This window comes from Stegastes partitus, unplaced genomic scaffold (genome assembly GCF_000690725.1).
Source record: "Stegastes partitus isolate 25-593 unplaced genomic scaffold, Stegastes_partitus-1.0.2 Scaffold1290, whole genome shotgun sequence".
Lineage (NCBI taxonomy): Eukaryota > Metazoa > Chordata > Actinopteri > Pomacentridae > Stegastes > Stegastes partitus.
Genome location: NW_007579021.1, coordinates 136,035 through 146,107, shown reverse-complemented (window position 1 = coordinate 146,107; position 10,073 = coordinate 136,035). Strand labels below are relative to the sequence as shown.

The following is a 10,073-nucleotide window of genomic DNA, read 5'->3' as shown; positions in this document are numbered from 1 at the left end:
AAGTTCCAAGAACATCCTAAAGATGTTTATAATTTTAAATAATCTTCCTACGTGGTTAAAAGTTGACTAAGAGAGAAAATTTCACCATTCACAGGATGTTTAGAGGATGTTGTCAGATGATGTTACATAAGAAAGAAAGAAGAACATTCCTGAAATGACATTCAAACGTTTTCAAGACGTTACCAGTAGACAGAACGTGTTTTTCTAAGATGTTCTAGCGTTTTCTAACAGAGTGTAAACTGGATGCTGGAGTTCTCTAGTCAGTTGTTTTGTCATTTTTAAGTCATGGCTGCAACCAAAGATGCTGTTAGGGTCCATCAGTTCCAGAAGTTCCACACTGTGAAAGAACTCCAAGGGCTGGTAGGAAGCCAAACGGGACCCTGGTTCTCGCTAGAATGGTAGATCCACGGATCAATACCATCCTGATGAATGTGAGCAGCTCTGGTGGCAACATCTCAATCAGACACCGAACAAGGCTGGTCCCAGGGGACGAGGCCCAAGAAGGACTCGAGACAGAAACACAAAAGCTCAGCTGGATGAAGAAGAAAGTTTTTGGTCTTCGGTTCTACACAAAATTGTTGGTACCCTTCCGTTAAAGAAAGAAAGACCCACAATGGCCACTGAAATAACTTACGAAGGCACCCTTTAAACCTGAGACAGCTGGAGCAGGTTGTTCACGAGACCAAAATACCTGTTGGCAGGTGCAGACGTCTCAGTGAAAGTTAAGGGTACCATCATTTTTGTTCAGACCAGTTTCATTAGTTTGTTCTTTAAATTCAATTCAATCATATTTACATAGCGCAGTTCGCAGCATATGCCGTCTCACAGCGTTCAACATAGTAAGGTGAAGACCTTACGACTGTAAACAGAGAAGCCAACAAGCCAAAGTTGCCTTTGGACTCCCTCTGACTAAGCAGTTGGCAACGGTGGGAAGGAACCAAAACCCCTCCGACAGAACCAGGTTCAGGGAAGGCAGGAGGTTCTTTCATTTTACTGTGCTTTGTTCATCATGTAACTCTGGTCTTTTCTCTCCAGAATCTTTAGAGTGCAAGAACAGAAATGCTGTTGTTCTGTTTAAATGTGAGTATGTGACAAGTGTTCACAGCCTTTGTTTTCATCCTGATTGTATTTCTTATTTTGCTTTTTCCCATCTGTATCCAGCTGCTGTAACATGTAAATATCCTCAGCGAGGGATCAACAACATGCATCTTATCTCATCTTTGTACTCAGTTCATCTCTAAATAAAGGTTCTTTGTGGCGCTACCTGGTGTGTTTGCTGCTGTGGTTCTTGTTTTAGCAGGTTGTGACGCCGCTGCTCTGTTTCCGTGCAGCACCGAGTGGCTAAACTCCTGCTGCATCACCTGCACACACACACAAAACAATAAAACAACAACAACAACAACAACAACAATAATAATAAGGAAATACAATTGAATGGATATCACTGAATATTGCAAATAATAACAAAGATCATCTTAATTTATAATTTATAGAGCCTTTTTTTCACCAGAATTCAGAGACATAGCAGGATAAAAGCAACACAAGAGGCATGAACATAATTGAATGAAACAAAAGACAGTTAAAGGGAAATAAAAACTCAAATAAAATCGGTTTAAATGTGTGTCTTAATGGAAGACGACTAATTGGATTTATGTGCTCTGGAAACCATCGAGATATCAGTTTGTCCGTTTGATAACTGCATCAGAGAAAAGTACAACTTGAATGAAAATGTTTTAATATTTAAGTCTTTACAGAAACATCCATATGCTCAACATTGAAATGTATTTTAAAAATAATACAGAAATCTTTTAACAAACACAGCTTCAGTATGACGCCTGTGCACAGCTGATGAAGAGGAGTCCTGGTGAAACATATTTAAATGGAAATCTTTCCTGATATTTGGATATTGTTGGAATATATTCAACAATTTCCCTGAGGTTCACACCAAAGGGATCAATAAAGTTTTATCTATCTATCTATCTATCTATCTATCTATCTATCTATCTATCTATCTATCTATCTATCTATCTATCTATCTATCGATCTATCGATCTATCTAATATTTGAGTCTCATCTTCTTCTGTGAGTAGAATTATTTTTTATTTAATGGCTCCAGAAAACCCTGAAATATCAACATTTAGACGAGTTGTTTGCTCTTGTTGTCTCAAAGGAAGGAACAAAGAAAAACAGACTGGTTAATTATTCCTAAAAAAACAATATAATACAATATAAATGTTGGTGTTGCAGGATTTTTGTTGAATAAAAAAAAATTCTAATGCAAATTCACACATTTCTGTTCTTATGAGACGCCACAAACCAGAAGCAGAATTCACTAAGTGCAAATCTTTTCAAGCAAAAACAGGATCTACGTCTTGTTTCCCCCCAGGTGACTGTTTGATGGACCAATCAGAGTCTTTACCTGAGAGTCCAGATGTTTGCTGATGTGCTTCTCCATGAAGGGACGCCGGAGGACCGAGGTGACGGACGGGCGATCCCGAGGGTTGACCTGAAACACAGCGTTTGTTCGGTTGATTGATCAGTTACTAGAACCTAGAATAACACAGGTTGTAATTTACACCATTTACATATAAATTGAGACGTTTCATTAGCTTTCTATACATTAAATAACAGAAGTAAACTGTCCTTTCAGATGTTATTTGGTAGATGTGAAGTCTGTTTAAAATCTCCTATAAACATTTTGCAATTCACCAAAACTTTCTTCACAATTTTCTGAACATTAGCCCTAATTTATCAGTAAATTCCAACATATTTCCAAACATTCCCTTCACAGTGTGGCACTATCTCTGAGGGAATTTAGAGAAAGTGTTTTTAACTCAGGAAAAAGTAAGAAATTAAGTATTAGATATGTAAAAAAAAAAGTGTTTATAAAGCGGTGAATTATCAGCATACGTCACAGTTTCCTGAAAACTCCTGGTGTTTGTTGATTAGACGTTAAAGTGCCACATTAAAATCATACAGAATCGGCAGAAGAATGAAGAATTTGATGGATAGAGTCAGTACTTAATAACTGTAGAACTTTCTCTATGTCCCTGATGGTTAATAACAACTCCTGTAGGACTTTGGTGGATGTGTCTTGTATTGACAGTTTAATACCTGCAGATCTTTTGGAAACTGTGATTTGTGTGAGTTGTATTTCCACTGATGGGGACAATGATCAGCAGCCTGCAGCATCATTTAAAGCCGACAGCTTCCTGACGTGCAGCTCGGACTGATATCCCGAACAGCTGCTCAAACACTTTCTGACTTTCACACTTTCCTCTCACGGCTGATCCAGAGTCCTTCTGCGAGAGTCGAACTAGAAAGAACAAACACGACGCACCTGTTGTCGGAGCTCCACGCCGGCTACCAGCGAGCTTCAGGACTGGACTGGCGGCAAAATTTAACTTCTAAAGCGTTAAAAACAGTCGCGCAATCTCTCCGACCCACTGACTTAATACAAACTCTCAAGTTTGTTTGATAAATCTTTCTTTGTAGGTGGAAATTAGATCATTTTTAGGTGATTTAACTACATTAGAACAAACATCTTAGATTATGTTCTATCTCTGTACTTGTTAGTTGTAAAAGTACACTAGTAGTTTCATGCAGCTAAACTGTACAGGTATTATTACATATCTTTATTTGTTTTAAATGTGTTGCATTTCAAAGCCTAATCATATCGTTTTATTTAACCCTCCTCTTACCTTTAGGGTCAATTTGACCCCATTTAATGTTTAACGTCTCAAAATAAGTCACTGACATCATTTTTTCAGTTTTATTTAAAGGACTATTTACACATAAACTTGCATAACAATTTTAATTCTGATCATTTTCTGGAGGTTTAAATTGTTGGGGTCAAATTGAACCCAAAGATAAAAGATGTCAGTAAATTTGAAGGTAATAGGACGGTTAAAATCTTAATCTGAACGGTGATTATCTCTGTTTTATAGATGCAGCATAGTAGAACGCACACCATTTCCCTCTGAAATGTGGTACAAAGCAACATAAAAATGGAAATATCCAAGTAAAGCACCTCAGTAACTATTTTGTTCCACTGCTGAGTGTGACTTTATCTGCTGCTGTTTATCAGGAATCAGGTCATGGAGGCAGCAGTCGACAGAAACTAAACCAGGTGCATCGATTCTCATCTCTTTTCTTAAGCTCTTCCTGTGAAATCCTGAGGTTTTCCCAGGAATCTCTCCAGCAATAATCTACATCTGCCGTGTTGTTTCTTCCCAGAAAACCTCCCTGTGAAGATGCTATCTTGGTCAGATGAACGCAACCTGAACGTAATGATCAGAATCTGAGTCAAACCGAAGTCAAACGTCCAGGTTCGTGTTCGTACCTGATGTTTATGCACACGTGTTTATTCATGTCACATCACTGTAAATAAAAAGTGACCTTGAAGAGCTGCGTGACCAGCAGACGGAGGTCGTAGGAGTAGCGGCTGGGCACCGGGTCGTATCGGCCGCGGCATATTTTACCGACCAGCTGTCGCAGGCTGCTGCCCTCGAACTGCAGGTGAAGACGAGCAGACACGTAACCATCAGTCAGCAGGAAATCAACAGGCAAACGTTTTAAAACTATTTTTTCAGCTAAAAGGGGAAAGAAATGGTTTAAAAAGAAACATTTGTGGACGCGTACAAATGCATTAACTTCGATGCAGAGGGAAGATTTATCAGATTTAAAGACGGTTTGATGAATTCTAAGAATCTGATGGATGCTTTTACATCAGCTTATCTGTGATATGATTTCCTATTTTTTTGTGCTTAGAGTCACTAATAATAACTGTAGCACTTTTTCTATTTCCCTTATAATGAATAACAACTTGTCTAATGCAAGTTTAACTAATATAGTTTACATGTAACCCCTGAATTGAGACGCTAGATTTAATTTCCAAACATTTAATAACAGCAGTAAACCGATCATTCAAGGGTTGTTTGGTCTTTGATGTGAAAGTCTGTTTAAAGGTGTCTATGAACAAATGAACAACTTTCTAACAATTAGTTGTAATTTAGCTGTAAATTGTGAGCGTATTTTCAAGAACGTCCTTCGCAGTGTGGCCCTAACTCCAAAGGAATTTGGACAAATTGTTTTTAAGCTGGAAAAAAAACAAGAAATTATCTATTAAATAAGTGTAAAATTGAATGAATTATCAGTATACATCACAGCATCCTAGAAAAATTAAGAAAACTGCTGTTGTTTGTTGATTAGATAGTAAAAGTGCCACAATAAATCCCTGCAAAATCATACAGAATCAGCAAAAGAATGAGAGAATCTGATGGATTTTCTTACTCACATTAGCATGATTGCTAATTTTTCTTATATATTACATGATTTATGACAAATAATTTACACATAATCACACATATGCAGCGTATCGTCTCACATGCCCCTGTAAATGTCTCTATATGGGACCAAACAGGTGAGTGAAGAGGATAAAATGTGTAAATATTCTTTTCCCACAGCTGATTTAGTGCAGTGATTGACCTCTGCAGGCTACGTTAGCATTAGCTCAATGTGTGTGTGCAGCAGCTGATGATGTGCAGGACGTGGTGCAGCTTACTGGATGCCTCAGTGTGCAGAGTTCATAAAGGACGCAGCCCAGAGACCAGATATCTCTGCAGAGGACACAAACACACATAGCTTTGCATCACAAGGTCGGATTTAAGAGTCAATCTGACATTAATTTGACCACATTAACTCCCTGATTTTTGTGACATCAGCCCAAAATGTTTTCCGAGGGAGTGTATGTGTGAAGTCATCACTCGCAGCACATCTCGTATAACTCCACACATGTCTTGTTGGAACAGGATGCGCTGACATTATCCCGTCCCCCTGAGCAAAAGTCATAAATGTGAGAAGCAAGGCCGCGATGCTGAGAGCAGCGAAGTCGCCAATCGGAGCGCAGCTACCGCCTGAAAAGTCTAGTTCTTAAAAAAAAAAAAGAAAATCTGTGTTTTCTGGCATTCCCATCCTTGGCTCCAAGTCAACTATGTGTGTGGGCGTGTGTGCTCTAGTGCTTCCATCTTTGTGAGAAGAACCCAGTAAAGTTGGACATTTTCAGAAGACTTTTTGGTCCCTTTTTTTACATTGAAGACTTTAGAAGCTTGAAGCAGGATGAGGCTGGAAGCTGCAGCGCACACGACGCGTTGTAACAAACGACCCGTGCAGCGCAAACATGTCTGTGTGAGTGTGGGAAAGAGGAAGCAACTCTGACCTGAGCTGGATCAAAACAAGACAGCAGAACAGAGCAGAACAATGATCCCCACAGAGACAGAAAGGAGGCGGAGAACGTCTACATGTGAGAGTTTGTTGTTAGCTGCTATGCATGTGTGTGTGTGTCTTTGTATGTTTGTACAAGTTGTGGCTGAAATGAAACACCCTCCTGAGTGAATGCAGCGATTATACAACCTGTTATTACACCTACATGGTTAATCAGCACTCACCGTCTATTATAACATTTTCTGCTCGACCATGTCTGGTTTGAACTTCACAGCATAAAATATGAACATTTAGAAACGTATTTGTGAAGTTTTAGCCTGATATGTCAAGTACTTTAAAAGAAAATGTAAAAAAAAAAAACATTAATAAACAACTGCTCAAGCATCTCTGTAAAAGTTAACGACCTCACCAAGCTGCCCAGTGTTGATTGTTTATTGTTGTTTGTTGTTTGTCTGTGTCTCACTGCCCATCTTTTTTCTGTTTTTTTTTAAATTTCACTTTCTATCTCCCCTCTTCCCTCTCCCAGACCGGTTGAGGCAGACAGCTGTCCTCTTTGGTTCTGCTGGAGGTTCTGTTGGGTTTGTTTTTCTCCATCATATGGATGTGATAAAATTCTTACTGAAAAAAAAATCCAGTTTCCCACTTTCAGCTCTTTTCTTTCATGCATTGAAATTTGAGGCTGTGTTTGAGCGGCAATATCGCACAAAGTATTGAAGACAAAACCTGAAATTTTCACTGTTATTTTTCATCATGCAAAACTTTAGAATCTGCAGTGTTATATTTGGAGAACCACTTTAAAACTTCATCACTCTGTTCTATTTGGATGAGGCTCTCTTCCATTATTTTGTAGTAGAGATTGTCAAACCTGCTCAATCAGTTGTAAAAATTCAACAAAAATAACTTTCTTTTCATTCCTGTGATCAAGTATTTCATATCAAAAGCTATTCTGTATGTTTTGTTTTGCATTAATGGGCCATCCACACTTCTGAAATATCATTTTTTTTGTTTAACATGAGCTAAAAGATGGAACTTTTCATGAAGCCTCCAGTTTTGTTTTTTGTTTTTTTTTTCATATTTCATCAATAATCAGAGATGATTTGAGCTACTTGCAGATTCTTAATTAACAACATGATGCAAAATAACTGTAAAATTCTCAGGCTTTTACCTTCAAATGTTCCTGAGATGTTATCATTTAAACGCAGCCTCAAATTTCAATGTGCAAAAAAACCAAAAAGCGTGCTCCACCTGTTTGGTAATTTTGGATTAACTGGGAGTTTACTTTAAAGCACTTTATCGTCTATGTTAGTCTAAATGGAACCATAATGTACTAAACGAACGTCATGCTGTGTTGAAGGAGACCCAAAACTAGACGTGAAGACCACAAACTCATCAGGAGAATGTTTACTGAAGAAACAAATCAGGTGAGAAGTATGCTCATTTTCTTCATAGGCTTCTATACGAGCTGACTTCGCCCCCTGCTGGGTGTTAGAAAGAATGCAGGTTTAAAGCAAACCACTCTGACTTCACTTTACACACCTGGAGGCTACATCCATCTTTTATAAACATTTATAAATTAAATATTCATAACACAAAGGGTAGTAATTACCTTGTTGGCAATTGGAGCTGTGGAAGATGTTTTGGAGGATGCAGGGGACTTTTTTGGTCGAAATATCACGAGTGGCCACCGGAAAAGATTTGGATAAACACTCAAAATGTCCTTATATGTGCTTGAAACTACATGTAATGCAGTGTTATAAACATGTATTATATTAGAAGCTCCCAGAAAAAAGTAGTAAAGAAGCCTTAGTAGGAAATATTTGAGAAAACTGTGTAAGAATTGTATTATAATATTGATTTAAAAACAGCTAGAGTGCACGGTTTGTTTAAATTGTTCTTTAAAATCAACATCATGACAGCATCAATAAACAAAAACTGTTTGCAAAATAAACTTCCACTATTGCAGACAAATACAATATTGGGAAAGTTGCGAATTCTTGGTTTTCTGCAAATTATTTAAAAAAAAAATCACAATACAAAGAGCAGCAATTACCTTGTTGGTAATTCAAGCTGTGGAAGATGTTTTGCAAGATGAAGGGGCCTTTTTTAGTCGCAATATCGTCAGTGACCACCGGGAAAGATTTTTAAAAACACTCAGGATGTCCTTAAATTTGCATAAAACTACATATAATGTAGTGTTGTACACATGTATTAAATGTGTACACACAATTACATACTCGTGTACCAGAGGAGCATTTAGGAAATTACAAAAAACATCATCTTTCCTTGCATTATTACATCTACGTCACTCTTTGTGTTATCAGTGCTCATCCTGAGTTGACTCTGATTTTTTGGCTTTTTCAGGAACACAACTTTTAATTGTGTCCCCTGCAGGCGACGCCAGCTCATTATGGGCCTTCTGAGTGGTCCAGATTACTGTGCAGAGGAACAACCACGTGTACGTACGTCTTGTTGTTGTAGGGTCGACTCTCGCAGATCTCTGGAGAGAGGTAGTACGGCGTCCCAACACAAGTCCTGGCCAGCTCCATGGTGCTGCACATTTCACAAAGACAGCACACTCAGTCAGGGTTTAATAATATGAAAAGGAAGTAGTGTGTTTGAGGTGAGCCTTAACATACATCCACAGGTGTGCCTCCAGTTAATTCACATGTTGTCAATTAAGCTATCAAAAGCTTCCAAAGCCATGACATCATCATCTGGGCTTTCCCAAATAGTTTGAAGGCCTCTTAGTGGATTTAAACTTCTGATTTTTTCAACATGTATCATCTCACAGCACTTTGCATAGTTGTTGGGTCGGACCTGGTGAGATTGCTGGGAATCATGAATATCTGTGCAAGAAATCTGGATGCAATCAGCATCCAGATTTTAGCAATCACTGTTGACACATGTTATTCGTGCTGCTATGATGAAAAACACTTGCACGCGGAGTGTGTTTTGAACATGTTTTTTTCCATATTTTGTCAAACTCTCAGTTTGCTTGTAGCAGCCAAACGCTGTCGGCCAACCGCCGCTTCCACTACTGTGTGTTTACGTGTCCGGGTCGACGGTTTGTGGAATGATAATCAGTTGTTTGGACGTCTTCCATGTGTTACGGAGCGCTCAGTGACAGACAGCTGCAGTGTGTGTGTGTGTGTGTGTGTGTGTGTGCGCTAGTGAAGATGACACTGACTTACTTATTCAACATTCTTGCGATTCCAAAGTCGCCCAGCTTTGCTTTCATCCCTCCGTCGGTTAGGAAGATATTCTAGAGCGGAGGGAGAGCGGGAATGAAAGCACGTCTGTGTTCGAGCAGAAAAACACCGACTGGGCATGTACGCATGTGTGTGTGTGTGTGTGTGTGTGTGTGTGTCTACGAGTGTCTGTTTGTGCGTGGAAACAGATATGATTGATGAAAGATAGTGATGCCTGCGAACAGTCTGCGGTCAGTCATGTCGAGGTATTCTGGGAGTTGGCACACAGCGAGGCCTTTGTTCAGAGCGAAGCTGATCTCAGGACAGCTCAGCCGTACAGTCCAGCGCACTCTGTAATGATAATACTCGTTAATTAAAAAGCTTAGCCTCAGGATCTGTGGATAACGTCGTTTGCCATGTTTAAGTTCAGCGAGGAATGCGTGATGTTCAGCCTGCGGGTTACAAAAGTGACGGTTCGCTCTGTTTAGCATTAAACACCGTTGGCTGTGATCAGGTTGGACTCTTGTCTGTTAGAATAATTAATTGTTCAGACAGCGAATTGCAGATAAAATGATAGAAAACAGTGAATCTGATACAAGACAACTCCAACAAAAACCTCAATAAGGAAAATTCTGAAAAAATGGAGTGCTACAACAAAAACAA

General features: G+C 39.0%; 1 protein-coding gene across 1 annotated transcript in view; it reads right to left on the bottom strand.

Annotated features, from left to right (window-relative positions):
* Positions 1–10,073, bottom strand: part of LOC103369456 (serine/threonine-protein kinase Nek5) — a 26,228-nt gene that overhangs the window by 12,008 nt on the left and 4,147 nt on the right. Inside the window, exons 5-11 of the mRNA XM_008298170.1 lie at positions 9,414–9,484; positions 8,686–8,772; positions 5,564–5,618; positions 4,399–4,512; positions 2,420–2,506; positions 1,265–1,361; positions 796–859 (exon numbers count right to left, since the gene is read on the bottom strand). Of these exons, the coding sequence (XP_008296392.1) occupies positions 796–859; positions 1,265–1,361; positions 2,420–2,506; positions 4,399–4,512; positions 5,564–5,618; positions 8,686–8,772; positions 9,414–9,484 (575 nt within the window). The remainder of the gene's footprint in view (positions 1–795; positions 860–1,264; positions 1,362–2,419; positions 2,507–4,398; positions 4,513–5,563; positions 5,619–8,685; positions 8,773–9,413; positions 9,485–10,073) is intronic.